We start from the raw sequence: 27,413 nt of genomic DNA, 5'->3' as shown, positions 1-27,413 counted from the left end.
TATGAAAAGTGAAAGTGACGGTGTCAGTTACTCAGTCAAATCTTTGTGACCCTGTGAACTGTAGCCCACCAGGCTCCTCTGTCCATGGAATACTCCAGGAAAGAATATGGAAGGAGAAAGAAAGCCATTCTCTTCTCCAGGGGATCTTCCTGACCCAGGGATCAACCCAGGTCTCCTGCATTGCAGGCAGATTCTTTACCAGCTGAGCTGCCAGGGACACATAGTACTATTTATATACCAATCAACATAATGAGGCCTTAACATATGCTATTAATAATGTCTGCAATTTTCTTTAGACTAGAGTTCCATAGCATGACACACAGGCATTCCTTCATCTAGGCATTAGCTCTCACTAACTTAATCTCTTTTCAGTCTTATTAACAGGTAATCTGAGAAGTACTTGCAATTCCACAAACACACAGCATTCTCACATGACCTCTTTGCTTTGCAAACACAAGGTCTGTTTCTAAAATGTCCTAACTTCATTACTTCATCAAATTAAAAACTATATAATAATAAAAGTAATGGGAACCATTTGTTGAATGCTTCCAGCGCCCATTATTCTTTCAGTCTTTTTGTGTATATCATCTCTCTAGTCTACAACATCACAGCAAGGCAAATATTCAACCTCCAAATTTTCTATTAGTAGTTCTTGTGCTTAGACATCACCTCCTCTGAAAACTCCTCCCGGATGCCCTTGATTCATCTGTGTTTACTCCTGCCTGACTCTTCCCACACTATTACACCGCGGTCATGGCTCTGCTCACAGCGTATTAAGGCTGTCTGATCCCGACAAGATGATATATTTCTTGAGTGAACCAAGTTCTCCTTTTACTTCCCCAACTCCAGAAACTTCCAACAATATTTAAGACATTTTAAGACTCAACAGTAATTGTAAAGACAAATTAATGTGAAGGACAAACAAAAGACAAAGAAGCCTTCTTCTCTAATCCTCCAACTCTTAGTAACTTCTATGATGCTGAGCACACACACAAGGTATTCAGCCATGTTTTCCACTGAAATTTATTTGTATTTGTTAGCTATACCACCTTTGGCAATTTTTAATTAATATTTTAGCAAATATGCAGATGTGGATAGAAGAACTCTAGAGGCATTCCACTGCAGTCTTGAACAGATATGTTTTATCTTTTGTGACTTATGTTACAAGTGCTTTGTTATTAAGAACAGTAGTATGTTGGGTAGTGAGAGCTGGCCTGAATGCTTTATCCCTGATTTTAATGGAAATGCACATAATGATTTATAATTAAACATCACGTTTGCTGGAAGATATTGGTAGATACTATTACACATGTTATCAAGTTAAGACTTCTTTAAAACATAAATAAGTGGCTTTTGAATCTTATCAGTTTTATTTTAAGTGAACTACCTTTCATTTTTGTACATGCAATGAATTATATGAGTACATTTATGTTGAGTCATCTTCACATTCATCAAAGGAGTCTTATTCTGCATAGTATATTCTTTTCAGCACATTGCAAAATTCAATTCACAATATATTTTAAACTGTCATTTATGTTCATAAGTGAGATCACCTGCACATTTCTTTCTTATATATTTTTCAGTTAGGATTTCGGTGTTATATATTTATATAATAAATTTAAACACTTTCCACGCTTTCTTATGCTCTGAACCCGGTTTTTGAAGGGAGGCTTATAAAGTATCTATGCTTGCCCTTGCCTTTACTAAAATTATACCAATTTTATTGTTATTGATCTATTTTTGCTCATTTTTCTTAGTTTTCATAATTTGTCTTTTATGGATAAATTACATAATTCATCAAGATTTTAGGACAAATTGCTATGCAATTTTGTATATAATTATGCCTCTTTTAATTCTTCTCATAACATGTTCTCTTTGCCTTTAATAGATATGCCAAATACTTTCAGTTGTTTTTACCAAAATACTTTACCAAAATACAATTTGGTAATACCAAATTGCAACATTGGCCCATCTCATAAATTCTGCTTTATACTTTATCATCAGTCACTTGTAAGTAAATTATAAATTGTATTTCTAAATATTCTTAACACAGAAGTAAATAATGAAAATGTGATTAAAAAATATTTTCAGTGGTCTACATATCATTTTTTGTTATAATTTTGGTATTGAGTTATGATTTTACTTTATTAGGGTAGATAAAGTAACCTGTATGATTTGACCAGTATAATGTAACAGTTAAGAGTATAGATAGATTCTAGTGTCAGATATAATGAATCTCAACACCATCATTAAGAAGGTGTGTGAAACTGAGCAACTTAATTAAAAAACAATGCATCAGATTCTTCAAGCACAGAATGGAGATAATAACAGCACACTCTTCATAGAATTATCATGAAGATGAAATTAGTTAATAGGTCTGAGCACTTAGAACCATGCAAAATATTTCTTAAAAATGCAAAATATTAACATGTTATTATTATTATACATATTATTTTCCTTGATAATGTTTAAAAATATTTCTTTCATGGCCCTAGGGTTAGCTTTATTTAAATACAACTGCACCTCTACCTCATGGCCCACATGCTGTTCACTGACAAATCCTACTGCTGGTGGTGGTGCTTCAGTCTCTAAGTCTTGTCTGACTATTAGTAGATACTGGTGCTACCTTTAAAATATATTCAGAGGGTGGAAAGTTAAAGACAATGCTTTAAATGGTATGTTAAAGCCCTCGATATACAGCCGCAGCCTATATACCAGCTTGAGGGTAACATGTCAGATATTAACAAATGCTTTAGTCTGAACACTGGTCTCATCTTCAGAAACATGGTACTGTCTAAGTCACTACAAATCCCTCTATCCACTGTGTAGGAAAGGTAATGGGAAGATACACTAGCCCAGTAAGAGAAGAAAAGACAGTGTAAGAGAGAAAAGGAAGACACAGAGGCTCTGTGTGCGTGTGTGTGTGCGGAAGTGGGCACCCCTGTGTGCACACACGCATGCAAAATCAATTTAGTGCAACCAATTATAAATGACAGACATTCATCTAAAATTAAATTTGCTGGAATAGTTTTCATTTACATGAAGAGGCTGCAAATTCAAAATAATTTTTTGACATTAAATTTCTTACCTCAGTTTTTATTATTGCATCCTGGGTTTTCTTCCCCTTTCTTCGCAATTTTTTCTTAGTTTTTTCTACATTTCTTTTAACTTGTTCTCTCTTCTCAATTACTTCATCTAGCAACTATAGGACAATTTAGAAATTAAGACGTGCAATATTAATAGTCCAATTGTCTTGATTTAGGGTAGATAGTTCCCAAGTGACTATTTTAATAACAACAACATGTATTTTGGTGTAAAAGGAAAGGATGACCACACATGAATTACAGAAACATGCTATGATATCCATAATCCTAATATCAACTTGAATAACCAAAGAAAATAAAATGCTTATCAATTTTGGCTAAGTAATAACAACTAATAAACTCACATAGAAATAATAAATTTTCCTCACAATATTTAAACACTTTAATCAAAATTAAAACTCCAAATTTTCAGTACTCATTATAGTGTGTGAAAACTTATTCTTCCAAGAATTTATGCTAAATTAATAGTGTTCATAATTTATACACTACTAAAGAATAATAAACCAAAATTGATTACTGGACTACAAGAAAGTAGAAAACAATGGCTAGTATAAAATAAAAAAATAAAAGTCATTAATCTTTTCTGGTATTCATTATCATTCTCAGATGATTACACCAAGGCTTTGATGTAACTAATAAACTCCTATCATTAGTGTAAGAAGGAGCCATTGTTTAAAATAATTTATCTCACTGGTTCTTAGTACTGGTTATATATTCATTACATGAGCTCTGGGATAAGCACTGGAAGTCCTAAATTGAGATGTACACTCAGAATTTGTTGTTTCCATGGTTTCTGCCCTAGGACAAGTTGCTTCATGCAAGTAGGCTCAAGTTTTCTCATGTCTATGTTACAGCTAAACTCTCTCTTGCTTATTTTAGAGAGATGCTTTGAAGATCAAAATAAAATTTCATAATAAGGAAACTGAAAATCACAAAGTCTTTAATAAATGAAATTCTGAAAAGTAGTAATGTCTAAAAATACAAAGTCACATAATCATTTGCAAAGAAAAAACAATTCTCTTGTCAAAATGGCTCAAACGAATATATGCATGTTCTCCCTGCAGCTGAGGACAAGAATGTATAACTCTTACCACACCTTCTACTTCTTCAAAAGACTAATGATATGATGTATACATATTTTTTTCTATTAAATCTTTTTTGGGGAAGGGCTAGTAATATCAGTTACTGCCATAAACTTGTTGTTCTGAAAATATTTTATCAACATTTGCTTATTTTTCATCCCAGCTGTCTTCACTTCATCTATACACATCACAAATTTACCATGAAAATGTCAGGATGCATTATCTTTCATATTTGAACAAGCATAGCTTTGGAATTTTACTAACAAGCAGTGAAGACTTTGAATTAAATTTCCTACAATGGGTAATCATACCAGAAAAATCCCCACCCATTCATTTGGAAATTGCTTTTCCTAGGTACACTCTAAGTAAAGGGTTCCAGGAAATAGCATTAGTCTTGCTATGTAACTCCACTGTAGACCAGTTGTGTGGTCCTGGAATAGTTGCTTATTTTGCCCATGCTTTTATGTCTTCCGATGTGAAATCCTAATTTTCCAAATGATACTGTAAATTGCATAAATGATTTAGCAACCTACATACTCCTGCCAATTAGTTTCTGGATTAATGACGAATGCTTACGTCAGCATGCTCTCGGTGGTAAGTTTTGATTCTTTCGGCTTCTTCTTCTAGTTGAAGCAGCGGTTTCTCCATTTCCCCCAGTGCTAGGGAATAGATTGCTTTCTTTCTCAGAAGCTCCTGCTTCTCAAGTGTCTGTTCTTCTTGAAGGGAAAAGAGTTTTTTCTGCCAGTAAATATTATTAAATAATTCATTGTTATTAATTACCTAAACATTTATGGAGACTTTATCCTGTGCTGGGTAGTAATATTTAAAAATCAAAACAATAAATGCCACCACAAAAAAGCAATAGGTAGAAATATAGTATATTTACAGAGTGTATATTTAAAGATATTATTAAAATATAACATATTTAAAGGCATTATTAGAAAAAATTGAGAAAAAGTTTAATAGACAATAAAAATAAAATATTCTTATGTATTGGAGGATAATAAGGTTAGAGGACACTTTAATGACAAATGTTGTAATATATGTAAGTCCTGCAGCCTAAGACCAAATAAAACCAATAAAAAGAAATTCATAACAAACTATTAAGCAAAAAGATCTGGAATATTATTGAATTATTGGGCCTAACAACAGTGAGAAAAAAATGAGACAATTTGGCATTTTCAAATATACAGAATTAGACACTGCTGTTATATGCTTGAAAATATCAAATTTGCCAATAGAAAAAAATTACAAAACTTGTTTTTGCTTCAGAGAAGAACAGAGGTACAGATAATCTCAATTATTTTTTTAATAACCTGTTTTGGACTGTTTTGTGTCTTGATTTTACTCTTCTTACAGTATTGGTTTCAAATACGTATGTATTTCTGAAGGGGAGGCAGTCTAGAAACATGCCAGGGTTCAGAACCCCTAATCTAGGATCCAAAAGACATGCAGGTGGTAGACAAAGATTTTAAAAAGTAAAAAATATCTATCCAGTGTTTATAGCTAATGTTTATAGCTAAACAGTGAAAGTGAAAGTCAGTCAGTCCTGTCCAACTCTTTGTGAACCCATGGCCTGCAGCCTGCCAGGCTCTTCTGCCCATGGCTTTCTCCAGGCCGGAATACTGGAGTGGGTGGCTGTTCCCTTCTCCAGGGGGTCTTCCCAACCCAGATCTCCTGCATTGCAGGCAAATTCTTTACCATCTGAGCCACCAGGGAAGCCCTGCTAGCTATAATGTTTTAGTTTCAAAATCTTTATATAGAAATATCATAGCATATTTTTTTCTCAGTCTTAAATAAAAGAATTCAGCCGAAAGACACTAAAACTAAAGAAAACATAACATCATCACAAAGCAAACTAAAGAGACACTTAGGAATAAGATCCCACTGCTTTTACTAGACTGGCAGAAATTCCCATTAAGCCACAAAATGAGATATGTGTATGAGAGGTCAGTTTCTTTATGCATGATCAGACACTGCTAGTCGTACATAGAGGGCAAGTGTCATCAACTAAGGAGGGAAAACTGCTGGCTTGCAAACCAAGTAGTGAAAAGATGCCTCATTACAGGCAAATTTAAAATGCTAAGTAAACTACAAAATAAAAGAAGAATAAAATATTGAAACCAATTGGGTTTACCTGAATCATCATTCCATTAGTCACTTCACCTCGAGTGAGTTTCTTCAGGAAGTCTTCTCTGCCCTATACATTATCAATTTTTTTAAAAACGAAATGAGGTTTTATGTATGAAAAGTCACAAAACATTTTAAGACAACTGCTAACACAAAATACACTTTACTTAGGTTAAAATGAAGACTAACTGTTCATTACAAACTGAGTATTATAATTAAAAAAAAAAACAAAAACCCTGATGTTATCTGAGGCAAAATTAGTAAGTGATACAACATCAGAAAATAGAATACAGAATATCTGTTCAATTAATTGTCTGTTATAAACTTGAACTAAAATATCAAAGTACAAAAATCAAAAAGGAAAAACTAGATAGTCTTCAATTACTCTTTTTAAAAATATCAGTCTGCTTTTACTATTTTCCAGAATGAACACATTCCATTTTGAAAGCGAGACAGATGAATTCAAGTTTAAAGTTTACAAAATATGATCAGAGTCTCCATGTGGCTAGAAAAATTTTTTCTTTGGTTCTTTCTTATTTTAAGAAATCATACCTTGAAAGATGGTGGACAAAAAATATGTGGAAAAATTTTCTATTTGATACTTGGATAGAGAGTCTTAATATCTTTATAGTTGTACTTTATATTATCACACAACCAGATTTAGAAGTAACTCAAAAATTTCCTTCTGTGTTTAGAATTACCTCTTGGAACCCCTTATTTGAGGGAGGAGTTGTCCTAGATTTAAGCTGTCCTCTATATTAAAAAAAGATGTACGGCTTTATAAAGAACTGTGGAAGTTCTCTAAAATTCCTCCTTCATTACTGAACCCCTATCATATCTCAGAGTCTACAGACATTCTAAAGAAACAAGTCAATAAATCTCTCCTACAACCCCTTTTCTTAGTATAGCAACCCATCAAACTTACACTCTCCTAAAGTAAAGCAAAATAACTCCAAAGAAGAAAAGATGAGATAAACAAAGCAATACCTTTAATATATTACTTCACCCAAGGATATACCTATATCTAAAACCAATTTATTCAATGATGTATTTTGATAATTTAAAAGAAATTAGTTGCCTCTTCTAACATGATAACAGATAACAGGAGTTTTACCAACTAGTTAAAAATTTAGTATTAAGGGAACCAAATTACAAATGACTCTATAGACTGGAAAAAATATACTGTCTTTCAAAATAGTAACTGAAAAATGTGTGTGTGTGTTTATCAAGGAGATAAAATTGCAAAATGGTAAGGCATGAAGCTGAAAAGATAAACTATCAGCTTATATAGTATCTTTAAGGCACAGGAAGAAAATTAGTGAAGAATGTTAAGCAAGGTGTGTGTTTTAGGAAGGTTACTTGGACTGCAATGGGGATTAATTAGTGTTTCCTTAAGAGTCATTCATCCTTTTAAGTTTTTTTTTTTTTTTAATTGCCAGTAAGAAAGAACTCTATTGTTTAAGTGAATTCAAGTTTCTGAACTTACATAAATTAACATCATACAAAAAGAATTTGCATATATAAGGCCAATAAAAACTGTAGGCAGTATGTGTGCTCAGTCCCTATGTACAATGCTCTGTGACCCCATGGGCTGTAGCCTGCCAGGCTCCTCTGTCCACTGGGTTTCCCAGGCAAGAATGGTGGAGTGGGTTGCAATTTCCTTCTCCAGGGGATCTTCCAGACTCAGGGACTGAACTCAAGGAGCCTCCTGACTCTCCTGCACTGGCAGGCAAATTCTTTACCACTCTGCCACCTGGGAAGCCAGTATATGAGACATTATAATAAAATAGGCTAGAAGTCTGAAGATGCAAGAGTAAAACAATTGCATTTCTTTGAAAAGAAGGGAAAGAGTCCCATGAAGTTTTGAAACCTACATTTCTATACAAAACCAAGTCAACCTATTACCAGTGGATCAATATGCACTTCTTGCAAGGCAACATCTGGACCTTCACTCCCACCTCTCAAGCTCTGTTTCCTACCACACCCCCGAACTTCCGGGACTCAGAGCAAGCTCAAATGACTGGTCACCAGAAGGGAAACCACTGGGTTGGCCAAAACGGTCATTCAGATTTTTCTGGACGATGGTATGGAAATACAAAAGAATTTTTTGGCCAATCCAGTACCTGTTATTGACTGGGCTGCCAATTTCAACTTCCACCAGCGACAGGGTGTGTTTCCAGCCAGATATATGTTCAAGGCCTTCCCTCAGTACTATCCCCTTCCTGAAAGCATAATCTGTCCATCTGGGCAGTGGCCAAATGCTGGGAAGTCTACCACTTCCTGGAGAACTACCAAGTTACCATGACCTTCAAGAACCCGAGAATTAACCTAAGACTGACATAAGGTGAGCTCTGAGGGTCACAGGTCTCTGGCCACACAGTGCAACATCTGGGTCTGGGGACCTATTTGTCATCCCTTCCTGTTGTCATAAGAAGCATTCCCTGTAAAGCTGACTCTGAGGCGGTGGGGTTTTGTGTGTGGAATTCTTATTAAGGCGTGTACTTGGAATCAACTCCTGTTGATTGTTGTTGTTGATTGTTGATTCATGCCCCCTGAGAGGGGGCATGATGGGAAAATAGAAGATGGGAGACGATGCAGGATTAGGCAAAAACATAGGCTGAACTCTTAATACAAAGCATCCCCAACAAGAAGCTCGGTCAACACCATGGGGTGTCCTGGAGCAAGAACAGGCCTCCAGCTTTGCTGCCCCTGGAAGGGGAATGACCTCAAGCAAAGTAACTTAACTGATTCCTGAAGTAGAATCTGGGCAGTTATGTCCACAAAGCTTCTGTCATGAGTCCCCTCAATGATAAAAGTACCATTAGTGCTACTAAGACTTATAGGCAAAGTATTATTACCTGCCTACTATGTAGAGTTTGTTTTAACCTCACAACAAAATCCATGACATCGTTAGTACTGTCCCCTTTTGCAAATGGGAAAATTGGGACAGATTATATAAATTGCCAGAATACAAAAAGCTAGCACACATTGGAAGCAGGATGCTAATCCACACAGAGAGCCCAGGGAATTCATTTCATTGCCTTAGGATCTCAGGGATGCCTAGATACCTAGGATCCTTCAATGTGAGTGAAATATTTAGCGTAGAGCCTTCTGACTGTTCTGTGTCTCTTTCTTTGCAAAGTCGGCTCTTCCATTAGGCTTTCTAAACAATTGGACTGTTGGATTCTGTAACTCAGCCACCTAGTCCACAGACAGAGGAATTGAACTGAGACTTTGTGTTACAGATACACCAATCTGCCAGTGATGCCATGGGTGCGTGCAAGCTAGGTTGCTTCATGTCCAACTCTTTGCGACCTCATGGACTGTAGCTCACCAGGCTCCCTTGTACATGGGATTCTCCAGGCAAGAATACTGGAATGGGTTGCCATGCCTTCCTCTAGGGGATCTTCCCAACCCGGGGATCGAATCCATGTCTCTTACATCTCCTGTATTGCAGGCGGATTCTTTACCATTAGTGCCAGCTGGGAAGGCTCCATTGACACAAAAGCTGGCTCTAAAACAGAATCTGCTTAGAAGGTTATGAACACTAGGGAGATGCTTCTTTTTAAATTCTGCAGCATGGATTATGTCACTGCAAAAAAAAAACAGTAGCAGGGTAAATGGACATGAATTACTGTAGGCTTAACATAAGAACCAGAGTGGTGTTCTTAGCAAAATACTGATTGCTTACTATTGAAAACATTCAAAAAGAGAGACTGGACAATGACAGTGAGCTAGTAGTTGTAAAAAGTTGAGCTAGTTGAGCTAGTAGTTGTAAAAAGATTTCCAGATTTAATCATCTAAGCACCATTTTTGAGAATGTGCTCTATCCCAAGGAACTTCCTAGAATATTTTCTACAGACAGGCACCCCTATCAATCCATGTAGGGACCTTGCAAAATGATCAGAGATGCACAAGTTTCCGTTAACTTGAGGCTACAGAAAGTGAGGGCTGCCTGTGTGTTGTGTGTGTATGTGTTTGTGCAACATGCACATGCATATGAGTCATCATATCCATTTAGTGACTTAGCTATAACTACTGTTGTTGTTCAGTCACCCAGTCATGTCTGACTGTTAGTAACCCCATGGAATGCAGCAGGCCAGGCCCACAGTTCAGAGATGAGAAAGGTCACATCTGTCCTTTCACAAGGTCACACATGTCATGGCAGTTGCCACATGACTAAGATTCAGCAAGTGTCAATGCTGAGCTGCTTGACATTGCAGCCTGGGCTACCGTACGGCGCTCTGAAGTAAGCCCCTCCGCTGCTCAGCTTCCAGTCCTCTGCTGGCACAGAATCTCTACTGAATGAGCAATTTATTGAACAAATGCATAAACAAATAACAACAGCAACAACAACAACAAAAATTAGTCCCTAGGCTGGGGTATGAAATTGTAAAATGTCAGGGCTTTTCACATTCAAAAATATGTTTTTAAAATATCTTTCTATATAATGAGAAATTTGGGATTCATCCAACTATCACACAGATTCTCACTCATAAACAGCATCTTGATGAGAAACAACGAAACAAGGCCTGCAGGACATTTTCCCTGAGATGCAGAGAAACGGGTGAGGTAGTAGAGAAGGCAAGAAGATAAGTAACTGAATAAGCACCGAACGAAGACTGCCTTTCTCAGGAATGCACCCTGCAGGCCAGCCTAGGCCAGGCTTCTCGGTTTTTCAGTCTGCCAGAGTACGGTCAGGGGAATGAAAGCCCAGAAACAGCGTCATTTCACACCGGATACAATAGTGAAGTCAATCATTGGTAATTCAACCAAGAATTATCAATGAATGCTAAGTCCACTGGGTGAACTTTCTGGAAACAGTTCCATATTCTTACAATTTCACTCAGTTGAAAGTAAAAGTGAAAGCCCACTCAGTCATGTTCAACTCTTTGCGACCCCATGGACTGTAGTCTGCCAGGAGAATCTATGGGATTCTCCAGGCCAGAATACTGAATGTGGGTACCCTATCCCTTCTCCAGGGGATCTTCCTGACCCAAGGATCGAACCCAGGTCTCCCACACTGTAGGTGGATTCTTTACCATCTGAGTTACTAAGGAAGACTATCACTCAGTTGAGTACTTGTTAATTATAACAGGAGGATGGATAAATCTATTGACCATAACTTTAACCAAATGATCAAAGTTACTATCACTAGTTATCACTTTGGCCACCTGATGCAAAGAATTGACTCACTGGAAAACAGTCTGAAGATGGGAAAGATTGAAGACAAAAGGAGAAGAGGACGGCAGAGGACGAGATGGTTAGATAGCATGATCGACTCAATGGACATGAGTCTAAGCAAACTCTGGGAGGCAGTGAAGGACAGGGGAGGACTGCATGCTATACAGTCCATGGGGTGGCAAAGAGTTGGACACGACTTAGTGACTGGACAACAATTCTCACTGGTTATGAGACAAACTTGCACCATGTGTTTTATAATATGTATTATTGATACAATATTATAACTTATGCCATATTCCTGCCACAAGTGTTTTACCTGAATCTAGTCATGAGTAAACACTAAGATCAATCCACATTGAGAGAAATTCTGCAAAGTAACTGGCCTTGACTCCTTAAAAAATGTCTATGTAATGAGAGACAAACTAAACAAAAGTGTAAGGAACATTATAAGATTAAAGGGAACTTAAAAGTGGTAACAAATGCAATGTGCTATAACTCAATCATGTGGCAACCAACCAAATCAGAGAAGTCTGTGTGTGGATTGCATATTTGTGCCAGTTACCTAATTACTGTCTCTTACCACTCACTGTACTCCTAACTCTGATTTGAGATACTGGAGCGGGGTCTTGTACGTGAACAGTGAACAGTTTACTTCTGCCGGCTGGAGTAAAGTGAGGCTTTATCAGTAGAGGGCTGAGAGGGGCTAACAGGGCAAGGGATTCCCAGCCTTGTTTTGGTTCTAATTTCTCCTTCCTCATGCAAAACTGCTGTTGACTGGTCCGTGAGGAACCTCCAGCCCTCAGCCAGGTTCTCCACCCAGAAACTCTATTCACGCTCCAGTCAACCTACACCAAGGTTCTCTGCTTCTGGGCCACGCGCTGAGCACAGCCACGCCCTCTCCTATAATGCCTTATCCTGCTTTGCAGGAGAACAGCTTCTTCCACAACTGACTCTTATGTGGGTACGTTCCCGCATCCCTACAGGCTGTGAATATCCCCTGCATCTGCTATTCCTACATGCTTCAGAGCAAGGTCTGTAAGCTTTCTCTGTAAAGGGCTAGACAATAAATAATCTACACTTCGTGGCTATAAGGCCTCTGTCACAACTAGTCAAATATGTTTTTGGAGAATAGGAATAAAAATGTATAAAAAAGATCGCTTTGAAGAGTTTGAAAGAAGCTGAAGGAAAGGGAGTTGACAGCATCTCACAGGCTCAGAAAAGCCTACACTGAAACCATCCCCTTTGACTTGCTGCCCGGCTTTAGCAGCCAGAAACCAGAAGGTGGCAGCAGAGAGCTATTCTAATAGAAGAGACTCCTGCGTGAGCAGAAAGGACAGCTAAAGAGCAAAGTGGAACAGTGAATGCTCTGTGTCCAAAGACCCATGTTTAAAGAGAAAATGGAAGGAGAAACTAAACATAAATAGATCTAAGCTCATAATCACAGATGTTTCATCCATTTGATTTCCAGTGACAAAAGGGGCACTAAGGAAAAGGTTGTAGAATTCATTACATAAGGTGTGAGACACACAGAGAGAGAAATAGACTTTAAAATTAAGAATTAAAACCATAAAGCAAACTTTGGGATTTCTGCAAGTGGGCTGGGCTGAATTAGTGGTGCAGGGCAGCTCTGGCTGTGAATTGCTAGGGCAGTTTTAGGTGGTCAGGATCCTAATGCAAGTCCAGGATGCAGCCCACCCAAACTGGTTCTATCCAAAAGTAAACACAACAGTGCCATTTCATCTATCATTTTTTATGAAGGTATATGTGCTTTTTGTAGAAATATTTTAAAACTAAAACAATCAAAATGAAACCATAAAGCCAGAGATACACATTTTGATTTTTTGGTGAATTCCTTTTTAGGTCTAGGGATTGAATACTATCTTGGGTAAAATTACCCTTGTAAGTTCTTTTTCAGCCACTTAAAAAAGAGGAATTTCATTAATTTTAAAAATTCTAAATGAAATGAACTCACAATATATACTTGTACTCATATATTTAACTATTACTCTATTACCTAGAAATTTGTGTATTTAAATTTTCCCACTGTATGTTACCTATGTACTCAAGCTTTCTATAAAAATTTACTGAGGACCTCCTTTTTCTAAGTACTGTTAGACCTAGGGATGCAGCAGTGTACAAAATAGACAATAATTCTTGTCCCCCTGTAACGTATTTTCCAGCAGCTATTGTGTAATTAATCATAAACACCTTTAAATTGCATCTATATAGCTTCTGTTTATCTTTGTTATCTGGTGATTTTAAGTTCTATTTTTATAAATAATGTTAATGAACTATAGATTATGAATACACTTCAAATTCTTTACTTATTATGGATAAATTAACTTCTCAGAAAGGTTCTATTAATTTATACTGAGCTGGATACTCCAGCAGCTTATGAGAGTCGCTATACTGATATGTCTTTGCCTTTATCAAATATTAGTTTTGATTTATGTAAAATTGGCAAAACATGTTCTTTTTTCACAAAGTTACTGTGAGAGTAGAAGATAATGCATAGAAAGTAGTAGACAGGGAGATATTCACATTAAGCACTCAACAAGCAGATTACTTTCAATATGTTACTTAGAATCTACACGTTTATCAGGAGACAGACTTGAGTTAAATGTGCAAGTCAGTTATTGAAGCCTGTATTATCCTAAAAAGTGAAAGTAGCCCTATTCTATGCAGTACTTTTAAGTTGTTTATCCCTAGTATTTTTGAAAATATATCATTTGTCAGGCTCCAAAATGTTTTATACTCAATATTATTCATTTATCCACAAGGCACAATGTAAGTATTGTTATACACATTTAAGAGGTGAAAAACCTAGGCTCAATATGGTTAAGCAATATTCTCAATATTTTCAAAATAAATACTTAGCAGAACAGGAATTTAAATTAGGAAACATTTGACTCCAAAACCTATACTCTTTCAACAAAATCACATATCCCTTTGAAAAACAGAAAAAGAAACAAAATTCACAGATTTAAATGGAAATACTGAAGAGCTAATTCATCACCTCCTTTCTGGCAAACAAAGCCTTAATCCAGTAGAGTAGGAATGGAAGTTATGTTTTCATATAGTTTTTGCAACAAACCAAATAAAGTTTAATTTTGTTCTCAAATGTTTGTGCCATCAATATGCTTTATTTCTATCATACCTTCCAGGTCTATTTACTACTCCCACGTACAAGTGTCAGGAAAATAAACTGCTACTTAACTAAGGGAACACCTAGTTGCCTCTTGAAGAACTTAAGCCTTAACATACCTCATTCTATATCTGTTTTATCTGTTATCTTAACACTTTTCCCCAGTAAACATGTACGACTAATTGGATGTCCCAATATTACAATTAATGACTTCCTTTCATTCAACTTTGCTGAAGTATTCCTCCTCTGAATGTAGTAGAGAAGAATCTTAGTACTAAAATCTAATGGAACAAAAGAAAAAGAATGAAAATACGGATCAAAGAGAGAGAAAGAAAAGTGACTATGCTATCGATTTAAAGCACAAGTGACTCTGAGTTTCTAGGTTACTTAAAATAGAGGGATGCATGAAACTTTAGAGCATGCTTAATTATTAATAAGAGAAGGAATAAAATTTATATCAAGAATATTTTTCTCTTAGTTCTGAAACCTAAAGTAAACCAGGTGCATAGATTTTTGACCATTTTGAACAGTGTGACCCACTTCTCTCACTAGTATGAAAAATCTAAGTACCAATGGTCAACTTTGAACATACTTTTACCAGCCTTTGTTAAAAGCCAAGGACATAGTATCAGTTTCAATAGAGGCGGCAGCAGGTGATGAAAAGTAGTATCTTCTAGATTTCAATAAGAGACATAAACCCTCAAGAATCTAAATGAAAAAATATCAGAATATTCATCATATAATCATTTTTATAAATACCATCATGTCTTCTGTCCATTTTTTGATTGGTTTGTTTCCCTTGTTTTTTAATATTGAGTTGCATGAGCTGTTTGTATATTTTGGAGATTAATCCCTTGTCAGCTACTTCATTTGCAAATATTTTCTCCAAATCTAAAGGTTATCTTTTCATCTTGTTTATAGCTTCCTCGACTGTGCAAAATCTTTTAACCTTGATTAGGTCTCATTCATTTATTTTTATTACTCCAGGAGGTGAGTCAAAAAGATCTTGCAATTTATGTCCAAGAGTGTTCTGAGTATGTTTTCTTCTAAGAGGTTTATAGTGTCTGGCCTTATATTTAGGTCTTTATTCCACTTTGAGTTTATTTTTCTGTATGGTGTTAGAGGGTGTTCTAACATCATTCTTTCACATGTAGCTGTCCAGTCTTTCCAGAATTCCTTATTTAAGAGACTGTCTCCTCCACTGGAGGCATTTCTCCAAAAAAAAAAAAAAAAAAAGAAAACATACAGAGGGCCAACAAACATACGAAAAGATGCTCAACAAAAATTAGAGAAATGCAAATCAAAACTACAATGAGGTAGCACCTCACAATAGTCAGAAGAGCCATCATCAAAAAATCTACAAACAATCAATGCTGGAGAGAATTATGGGAAAAAGGGACCCTCTTACAGTGTTGCTGGGAATGTAAATTGGTACAGTCACTATGGAGAACAGTACTGAGGTTCTTATAAAACTGAAAACAGAGCGACCATCAGTTCAGTTCAGTTCAGTCGCTCAGTTGTGTCCGACTCTTCACGACCCCATGAATTGCAGCACGCCAGGTCTCCTTGTCCATCACCAACTCCCAGAGTTTACTCAAACCCATGTCCATCGAGTCGGTGATGCCATCCAACCATCTCATCCTCTGTCATCCCCTTCTCCTCCTGCCCCCAATCCCTCCCAGCATCAGGGTCTTTTCCAATGAGTCAATTCTTCACATGAGGTGGCAAAAGTACTGGAGTTTCAGCTTCAGCGTCAGTCCTTCCAATGAACACCCAGGACTGATCTCCTTCAGGATGGACTGGTTGGATCTCCTTGCAGTCGAAGGGACTCTCAAGAGGCTTCTCCAACACCATAGTTCAAAAGCCTCAATTTTTCGGTGCTCAACTTTCTTCACAGTCCAACTTTCACATCCATACATGACCACTGGAAAAACCATAGCCTTGACCAGACGGAACTTTGTTGACAAAGTAATGTCTCTGCTTTTTAATATTCTGTCTAGGTTGGCCATAACTTTCCTTCCAAGGAGTAAGCATCTTTTAATTTCATGGCTGCAATCACCATCTGCAGCGATTTTGTAGCCTAAAAAAATAAAGTCTGACACTGTTTCCACTGTCTCCCCATCTATTTCCCATGAAGTAATGGGACCAGATGCCATGATCTTACTTTTCTGAATGTTGAGCATTAAGCCAACTTTTTCACTCTCCTCTTTCACTTTCATCAAGAGGCTTTTTAGTTTATCTTCACTTTCTGCCATAAGCGTGGTGTCATCTGCATATCTGAGGTTATTATTTCTCCTGGCAATCTTGATTCCAGCTTGTGCTTCTTCCAGCCCAGTGTTATGCAGAGCTACCATATGACCCAACAAATGCACTCCTGGGCATATACCAAGAGAAAACCATAATTCAAAAAGATACAAGCACTCCAATGTTTATTGCAGCCCTGTTTGCAATAGCCAGGATGTGGAAAAAGCCTAAATGTCCATCAACGAAGGAATGGATAAATCTCCACGCGCGCGCACACACACACACACACACACACACACACACACACACAATGGAATATTACTCAGCCATAAAAAGGAATGAAATGATGCCATCTGCAGAGGTGTGGATGGACCCAGAGACTGTCATGCAGTGTGAAGTCAGAAAGAGAAAAAGAAATATTATATAATATTACTTATATGTGAAATCTAGAAAAATGATACAGATGAACTTATTTGCAAAGCAGAAACAGAGACACAGATATAGAGAACAAATGTATGGTTACCAAGGGGGAAGGGGTGGTGGGAGATTGGGGTTGACATGTGTAGATAACTAATGAGAACCTACTGTATAGCATAGGGAACTCTCTACTCCATACTCTGTGATGACCGACATTGGAAGGAAATCCAAAAAAGAGGGGCTGTATTATACATATAGCTGATCACTTTGCTCTACAGCAGAAATTAACACAAGATTGTAAAGCAACTATATTCCAATAAAAATAAACCTAAGAATTGCAAAAAAAAAAATCATCAGTCTTACCTGGTAGAAGCTGTATAGTGCACAAGTCAAATTTTGGCTTATTAAAGCTTTGTTCTGTTATTGAAATGGACTTGCTCAGTAGGTTCTGACTTTTACTTTAGTCAAATAAAGGGTCTATAAGCTTTGATTCAGAAATGAACAAATAGTTGAAATGAGAGCCAAGATTTTTTTTTTTTAAAAAGTTCCAGGTTGCTTGAAATATTTGGGGGGAAAAAAAAAGAACTCAAGGAAACTAACAAATTTTTAAACTATAAAGTTATAGACCATACTACTGTGGCCTAGAATAGGCTAAGGACATAACACATTGTCTTTTTCACATAGCATTAAAAATGACATTTAAAAAAACACTACTCAGCCATGAAAAAGAATGACATAATGCTATTTGCAGAAGCATGGATGGACCTAAAGAGTAAATACTAAGTGAAATAAGTCAAACAGAGAAAGACAAATTCCATATGATATCACTTATATGTATAATCTAAAATATGACACAAATGAACTTATTCATGAAACAGAACAGACTCACAGGCATAGAAAAGAAACTTATCATTACTAAAGGGGAAGGGAGGTGGGGAGGAATAAATTAGGAATTTGGGGTTAGCAGATACAAGCTACTGTATATGAATAGATGAAGACTGGGAACTATATGCAGTATCCTCTACTAAACTACAATGGAAACGTAATGTGAAAAAGAATATATATATATGAATCACATCACTGTACAAGAAACTAGCACAACATTGTAAATCAATTATACTTCAATTTAAAAAAAGAAAAAATAACCACTAAACATCTAAATTTTTGAAACAGAATCATCCAATATCTGGGATCAGACCACAAGGGAATTAAAGTAGAAATCAATAACAGAGAGATAACCAGAAAATTCCAAAATATGGAGAGACTAAACATATTTTTAAATAATACATAATCCAAGAATCAACTGCAAAAGAATTTTAAAATATTTTGAACTAAATAAAAAATGGGGATGTAATTTATCAAAATTTGTGATACACAGTAAAAGTAGTACTTAAGGAAATTCACAGCACTGAATACATATATCAGAAAAGAAGAAAGATCTAACATCAAAAACCTAGGTTTCCACCTTAGAAACCTATAAAAACAACAGCAAATTTAATACAAAATATGCAAAAGAAAAGAATGAAAACAGAGACGTCACTACAAATCCCATGTACATTGTAAGGATAATAAAGGAACACTGAAAAATTATTTGCTTAAAAATTATATAACCTAGATAATCCTTAAGAGACACAATTAACCAATTCCTTAAGAGACACAATCTTCCAAAATTCACAGAAGAAGAAACAGATGATCCAACCACTCTGGAAGACATTTTGGTCTGAGACAAAACTATATTCTTATTTTAAGATCCAGCAATCACATTACTTGGTATTGATGCAAAGGAGTTGGAAACACAGACCCACACAAAAACCTGCACATGGATGTTTATAGTGACTTTATTTATAGCTGCCAATACTTGGAAGCAACCCAGATACTTATCAACAGATGAATGGATAAACAGTGGCAGCCAGACGGTAGAATATTATTCAGTGCTAAAAAGAAACGAGCTATTATATGTCATGAAAACACACAGAGAAACCTTAAATGTATATTAGTAAATAAAAGAAATCAATCTGAAAAGGCTACCTATTGTGTGATCTCAACTATAGGACAATGTGGAAAACATGAAAGTATGGAGTAAAAGATCAATGGTTGCCATGATTTCAGGAGAGGATGAAGAAGAGGAGCATATAAGATTTTTAGGGCAGTTAAAATACTCTGTCCTTCAACTCAATTTTGCTGTGACCCTAATGCCACCCTAAAAAACCCAGTCTTAAAAATGATCCCTACTATGGTTATTTTGAATTTTTGAACCTAACTGAATCTTTGTTGTTCAGAGTGTATGTTTAGTTAGTATCCAGTTGACTATTTTATTCCAAGACCAGCATCAGAAGAACTTGCCCCCAAAGTCACCAGAGCTACCTAAAAGCCATGCTACTTTGGAAAATCACTCTAAAATAAGTGTATTAATAATTCCAAAGTGAGCATATTAAAAACAACCACACAGAATTATGAATGCTAAATTAATTAACTTGTATAAAGAGACCCACATACAATAAGCTTGCAGAAAACTCTGTAACCCTTTCTACTGCCATCCTTCTTTTCTACTAACTTTCCACTTAGTTCTAACACTATAAGTTTATCCTGGAATCAGAGTGGCTTGATATTTCACTTTTCTACCAAAATTCCAATATGTCTGAGCAAAAAGCCCTGAAATTCCTGCAGCTTGCATAGAAATCTTCTACTGAAGTGTTAAGAAGTTCTTAACATCTGATGAGAGCTTTCAAGATTTAGTTTTTACAATATCACATTCTCCAGATAACACTGATTGATTTTCTGGTCACACCATAATTGAACACACTTTTCCCTTTTATTGATTCATCTCCCATCACTATTAGCTAATTTTATCCTAAGACCAGGCTAATCACATCTTTTCTGAATAGACCAGTTATTAGGATTGAATGTATGGAAATACTGTGGCAAATCATTTGCAACAGCTGGAAAATTCCAGAAACTGCTAGATTTTTGATTGTTCCGAATAGCTTCTAGTCTAAGTTGCCTAAAACTTATTGGGGCATTTTATGATGTATTTGAAAAAGAAAATTCAGAAAGTCTACTTCTAAGACACTAGAAGGTTATTTTTCAAATCTAGCTCAGAGGTGGTTTGGTTGTAATTAACTTCTGGAAGACATGTACTAAGGACTAATTTCAGGCCAGGATCAACAAATACACAAAATTTTCTGCAAGGAAAACATGATGCCCTGACTCAGAAAATTATATAGACTTTCCTTAATTAGTCATTGAAATACAGCGGGTCATTACAAAGGGAGAAATTATTAAAAATCAATTACTGCAAATACAAATTATCTAAGAATTGTCTATAAATTTACTTTTAAGTTATCACCATTCTGACACACATATACATCATAGAAATTTAGTCTCCTATATATATTCAATTCAGAGATTAGCAGACATGTTTAACAATAGGGAGTATTTACTGAATGGAGTAATTTCATTCTGTTACTTCCTTCTAGTTATCTCTCAGCTACCACAGGGTGATAAAAAAATCTGATGAACAACTTCTTCAATTCTGCTTGATCTAGCCAGAGAGACACTTTGCCTTGGCAAAGCAAGTACAGAGGAGTCAAATCAAATTTGCACCTAACCTACAAACTGAAGTTTATGGCATCAGGAAAATTTAGAAAAAAACAACCAGTTCAAGACAACGTCCTTCTTAATAGGTGAGTGCCTCATATTAGTGAAGCAATACATATGAAGAACTAAAGTAGGCTGTGACAGCTATGGGACAAATACATGAATGATATTAAGGGTTTCCTGTCAACTGAAAAAAATAACACATTGTTAAAAGGCCAAATCAGTGCATGACATTTTCACTGACAGTTTCAATGAAGAAATTAATCGATGGCCATAGATACACACATATTAATGAAAAATTAAATTATAAATAACATAATCACTGCCATATTTCTAAACTAATTTTGAGATTAATTTTTGCTATATATAACTTTTATTATACTAATTTTGGAATATATAAGATATGAGCATTCCATTCAATAAACAACCCAAGGGAAGAGACACAGACACAACACACCAAGTCAGCCAGACAGCTGTGTGGGAAGAAAACCCTGATCTTTCAATACAGAACCACTTATGCGAAGGCAATCTACATGTCCTAAACAGCACAAGACAAAGTCTTCATCGAAAACAGTTCTACTACAGGGCCTGGACAGAAATGTAGATTCTACATGTTACAGACACTTGTATAACCAAAATCTTTAATTAAAAAAAAATGCCGTGGAACTTCCCTGGTGGTTCAGTGTTTATGCAGGGGACACAGGTTCAATTCCTGGTCCGGGAACTAAGATACCATGCGACACAGGGCAACTTAGCCCACATGCACCACAACTACTGAAGCCCACGCTCCCTAGAGCCCATGCACTGCAACAAGAGAAGTTTCCACAGTGAGAAGCCCAAGCATTGCAGCTAGAGCGTAGGCCTTGCTCACCATGGCTAGAGAAAGTCTGCTCATAGCAACAAAGTTCCAGAACAGCCACCACCCCCACCAAAAAAAAAAAGTCAGAGATGGGAGAGGTTAGGATGTGATGTGTGATGGACAAAAGTAGCCTGTTAAAGTGGTCCTTCAGGTGTGGCAAAATGAAGCTGACTTTGCTAATCTCCATTTCAAGTGCCAGGGAGTGGCTATTTGTCGTCTCTCTCGCTTAGGGGTGAATTTGAGGTCTATAAGTAAATGTTTTCATAGCGCTATGGTCAACTAATTGCTTGGTACCCTAGAAGATAATAACTTGCAGATCTAATGTAGGCACTCTCTGGTATGGATGCAAGGGCACTTCCTATCATCCCTTCTTCCTGCCAGAGACAGGAACTATTTTACAGGTTAGATATACAGGATGAGACTGAAACAAGCATCCCTCTCTTCTGGGGATCCAGGTAGTTTAACGCTGGTGATAGAGAAAAGTAGGCACCAGTGTTGATTAGCTACATTGAGCCCCATTTCTCATCTATTAGGGCTGACCTCTAAAGAAAAGTTGATTTTTCTTCTGATTTATAGGAGTGACTTTTCTGAAAAAAACTAATATAGCTTACACAAAAATCTATCAATATTAAATCAATAAAGTTCAGGCTCATTACCCTTTTCATAACTAAGAAGAAAACAAAGATACAAACCTTGAATTTTCTTCTCACTTCTGCTACTTTCTGTTCTAATTCCTCTGTTTTAAACTTGGTTAGGTGAAAAACAGTACTGATGTTATAAGCTTCCTTGTATAGTTGTTTAAGAAACTCTTCATTTTTTGACCTCATTTTCAACAAAGATTGGATTTCGGACTCGAGCTCTGATTTTTTCCTTATACTGTAAAAAAAATAAATAAATAAAGCATAAATATTGATATGATTATTCCAAAAGAGGATATATTGAGGCAAATATATTTAATAACGATAAAAAGGGAACAAAATTGTAATTTATGTTGCCAAAAATACAAAATAACCATACACTTAATCTAAACTAAGAGAAAAATACATCCCAAAATTCCATTTCTTTTTCTGCTTCTCCTGATGACTACTTCTAATTGTTAAGCTGTGCTCAATATCAGGAGAAAAAGCATGTGAATAAGAAAGGCTTGGCAAACCAAGATGCTCAAATTTCAGTGCACTGATTTCCTTCTATAGCCACCCATCCTTTCCAATCCTACATAACATCGCTACTAAGAATAATAAAATACAAGAAAAATTCAGCCTGTGAAAAAGAGAAACAAAACTCAACGAAAGAAAACAACGAAAACAAAACTCTCAAAAAGAAAACCAATAGCTAAGGGAAAAGAGTTGATAGGGAAAAAAAGAAGGTAAGACATTAATATCACTGTAAGGTTCTCAAAGACACAGAGAAATACAAGATTCTATAGCACACGAGTTGTCCATATTAGTTGTCCATACTAGTCCACAGACTGGTTGTCCACTAGTTTCTATGGCAGTTACTGTCCACACTGGGTACTGCCTTTGTTCCAAATATAAATCACTGAGGCATACAATATAAGAAAATGCAAATATATATATATATATATATAGTTACACTCACAAATGAGGTAACCATGTTTGTAGAATAGAATGGAACTAGAAAGCAAAGCAGCAGTTAGGGACTTAAGGACAGTCATTACAAAAGAAACAAAGTAACTATGTGAGGTCATAGATGTGTGGTAATTATTTCACAAAGTATATGTGTGTCAAATCATCACATTTCATGCTTTTAACATGTACAATTTTGTCATTTGTACCTCAGTAACACTGAAGAAATTATAAATGAAATGATAGGTAGGGAGTGTGTGTAACAAAATATTTTGTGAAAAATTTCCAGTACTGAAAACTAGGACAGGTCAAGAAATTGAAAAGTTCCACTTAGTACTAAACTGGATATGTCAGACACCCAGAAACACACACCTCCATAGATGTGCAACTGTGAAATTTCAGAACTCTGAAAATTGGAAGAGAAAATTCTAAACGTCCCAGTGAGAAAAAACAGATTATCTACAAAGAAATGATATCCAAATATCATCAGATGTCTTATCAAGCAAAACTAAATGAAATACAGGTAAGCTCAGATTTAATGTAAAACATGATGACTATAATTAATAATAGTAAAAATAATATTGTGTTAAATACAGGAAATTTGCTAAGACTGTATATCTCAAGTGCCAGTATTCTGGTCTGGAGAATTCCAGGGACTGTATAGTACATGGGGTCGCAAAGAGTCAGACCCACTGACCTTCACTTTCACACCACAGGCATACACACAAAAGGTAACTGCATGAGATGATGTCTTAATGAGCTTGATTGGGATAATCATTTCACTATGTACATTCAAATCATCATGATATACACCTTATGTATGTACAATAGTTTAAAAATTAAATGAAAGAATAAAATGATAATACTTTCAAATTAATGAGAAAAAATGACTTCAGATCTAGAATATGATACCTTGAGAAAATTTCTGTTTGAATGAATATGGATTGAATAGAAAATGAGGTGTGAGTTCATGGAAACAGGAGTTGAATAAGATTTTTCACACAAAGAATGGAAGGGCATTTTGGGGATGCAGTGCTCTGCTTTGTCTTGTGTTTGCTTCTTCTAAGCTGAGCAATATTATACAATGTTAATAAAGCACTAAAATAGAGAAAAATAACAATGACTCATGGAAAACAGGAAAAATTGCAGGTGCCAAGCCTCTGAGTGTATTAAGCAAGAACAGCATCCATGTGGCAAGTGTATGGGTGGTGAGTACTCCTATACAGAAGAGTCTTCCATTATTGGATCAGAATGTGTGAAGACAGATGCAAATAGGTTGGTAAGAGAAAAGGTAATTCCCATTTAATTGCATGTATGTTCTTTATGAATTACAATGGGAGATTATTAGCTTAAAATGAGGATGATGTGCATATTAGAACTGAGGAGAGAAAGGATATGAAGCAGTTGTTAGAAAAACTGAACTGTCTAGAAATTTCTTGGCACGTTAAATATCGCTTGAGACTTATAGCCACAGAATTTAAGTTCTACTCAAGGGCAAATGTATTCCAATGTTAATGAAGCTTAAATATGAGGGCCTCTAACTGATCCTAGCCCTTAAAAAGTCCTTTGAGTGCCCCTAATGGTATTTTTACATGGTCATATGTTTTTGTTAAGTTTGCAAAAATGAGATATTTTAACCACAATTTATTAAGACTGTTTTCTCTATTTTTCCTTTTCTAATATAATTTATCTTCTGTCAAATGACATTAAAATGACTGTGAGCATTCTGTAGTATAATTTTATGCTCCTTCTTTCATAACGAGGCTTCACCTTCTATAATCTTTGAAAGTGAAAGTGAAGTCGCTCAGTTGTCTCCTACTCTTTGCGACCCCATGGACTGTAGCCTACTAGGCTCCTCCATATATGGGATTTTCCAAGCAAGACTACTGGAGTGGGTTGTCATTTCTTTCTCCTCTATAACTTTTTAGGGTCCACCAAACCAGTATCCACCCATGATGACAGTAATTAGCATAGTTGTGTTTTCTTAGCCACAATCAACTGTTAGGATCCTGGTTTAGTCCAAAGATATACTTCCAGGTCATAGAAACAAAGTTTTGGAAGCTATTTTAAATGAATGCTTATTTTGATTATAAGTAGGTTGTATAAAAAGGAAGGAAAACAAGAAGGGGATATACAAATACACTAGGGATGAGAGACTAATCATCATAAAGGGTAATATAATTGCTGCAGCAACAGCAGTATGAGAGGAAGTAAGCTGAAGAGAGAGGTTCTGGTTGTCAGGGAGTAGATTCTTAAAATCAAGTACAGCAGGTAACTCCAGTGCTGGAAATGACAAGATGGTTTGTGTGAGGTAGAAGACAAGATGGTTAGGAATCTGGAGGTCTAAGAACTGAGAATCCAATTTCTAGTATGTACTTTAATAGAGACCAAATTCAGATTTTGATTGCTTCTGAAGAGGGAGCGAACAGAAACAGGAAGGGCTATTTACTTGCAAGATTTCAATCCCTTTAAAAAAGTCTAAAGTAGGCTAATGCATCTCTGAGTAGTTAATTTTGAATAGGGCATATACCATTTCCTCTATCTAAAGCTAAATCCAAACGAATCAACTTCAAGTCATCTTAAACAAGTTCATTTCCTTGACGTAGGTTGCTGAAGCCTATCTATCATGTGAATAAGCAATCAAGTAAAACTATTTGCTCACATCAAAAGTCCCAAATACAAATGGTTCATTGTAAATGGATGCTGGCTTATTTGAAAGACAAAATTATTAAATTATGCACTGCTACTCCAAGGTAAGTAATTATATACCATCATTATCACCAAAACGTCTTGCAGATATTTGTTATACACAGAGTACTGAACAAAGTTTGTTGAAAATTGCATCTCTCTTTTAATATTTCCATTTTAAAAATGGACTATATAGGAACAATAGATCATATACCTAATTAATTATTTAATTAATATCTTCATGCTAGCATAGGTGCATAGTAGAACAAGTTCATGTACTGCTCAGCTTCAATAAGTGGTAGAGTCTGGAAAGCAGTTTTAGAGAGGTGTTAGGAACTTCAAAGTATTAGAGCCAATCTTCTATAAATCTATTTAACATTTGTAAACATCAATGATGCTAAGAAATATTTCTAAACAAAAATCATATATATTTAAAATAAGTCATAAAAATAGAAACCTAAATATTAGAGTAATTCTCACAAAAATTAAGGTTCACCCATATAATAGACTTTGGTATAGATATTTAAATGATGCATTTGAAATCTATATAACAATATGGCAAAAGTTCAACTATACCATGATGGAAATAAAATCAGAATACACAGTTTCATCAAGAAAGAAATAGCAATATATTAACAGTGATTACTTCTATTGGCATGATTTTAGGTTTTCAATCTGTTTTTGTACATGTTACGTTTTCTTTTCACACTAAATATGCATTACAATCAAGCTGCCAAAAAGATCATACAAGATGCTTTTGCTCTGAATGCCCTGGAAATTTGACAAAATGGAGTTTTGAGTATCATAGTTTGGGAAATTAAAAAAAAAAATACCATCTTGGGCATATCCAAGGAAACAAACTGAAAAGCAGAACCAAAATATAAAGATGCAAAATATAAAGATGCAAATGATAAACAACTTTTTCCTAGGACTTAAAGATTTCCCACCTATGGTTTCCAAAAGAAAATGGACAACACACATTAAAGACAGCCAAGAACACAAGGGTAAGAGACAGCAAAAGCGTCAGCGAGAAGAATAAGATACAGAAGCAAGTAACAAAATTACGCATATTTACATTACTGGACATAGATTATAAAATAACTATTCATATCATGTTTTAGAAGCGAAAGATAAGCTTTAAATATCTGCAAAAAACAGAGAATCATAAAATGACTTAGAAGACTTGGAAGTAAAGTAAATGAAATTTGGAAATGAGTAATTACTTTTGCACCTATCTATCTTAGTAAGAGACTTGCAAAAACAAGATTATCCTAAGAACTACTGTGACATATGAACCGCTGATTTATGTGATCACATTTTGCCTCGGTCCTTTGTTTTCTCTTCTTTTGGAACATTACTTAGATACATGGCAGATAT

At 35.7% G+C, this 27,413-nt stretch overlaps 1 protein-coding gene across 1 annotated transcript in view; it reads right to left on the bottom strand.

Moving 5' to 3' along the window:
• Window positions 1–27,413, bottom strand: part of CCDC178 (coiled-coil domain containing 178) — a 356,491-nt gene that overhangs the window by 237,426 nt on the left and 91,652 nt on the right. The window contains exons 12-15 of the mRNA XM_065934984.1: window positions 22,455–22,638; window positions 6,324–6,386; window positions 4,763–4,924; window positions 3,089–3,202 (exon numbers count right to left, since the gene is read on the bottom strand). Of these exons, the coding sequence (XP_065791056.1) occupies window positions 3,089–3,202; window positions 4,763–4,924; window positions 6,324–6,386; window positions 22,455–22,638 (523 nt within the window). The remainder of the gene's footprint in view (window positions 1–3,088; window positions 3,203–4,762; window positions 4,925–6,323; window positions 6,387–22,454; window positions 22,639–27,413) is intronic.

The sequence above is a fragment of the Muntiacus reevesi genome, chromosome 4 (genome assembly GCF_963930625.1).
Source record: "Muntiacus reevesi chromosome 4, mMunRee1.1, whole genome shotgun sequence".
In the NCBI taxonomy this organism is placed as follows: domain Eukaryota; kingdom Metazoa; phylum Chordata; class Mammalia; order Artiodactyla; family Cervidae; genus Muntiacus; species Muntiacus reevesi.
The sequence above is the reverse complement of the archived record's forward strand: the minus strand, read 5'-3'. Positions and strand labels throughout refer to the sequence as shown.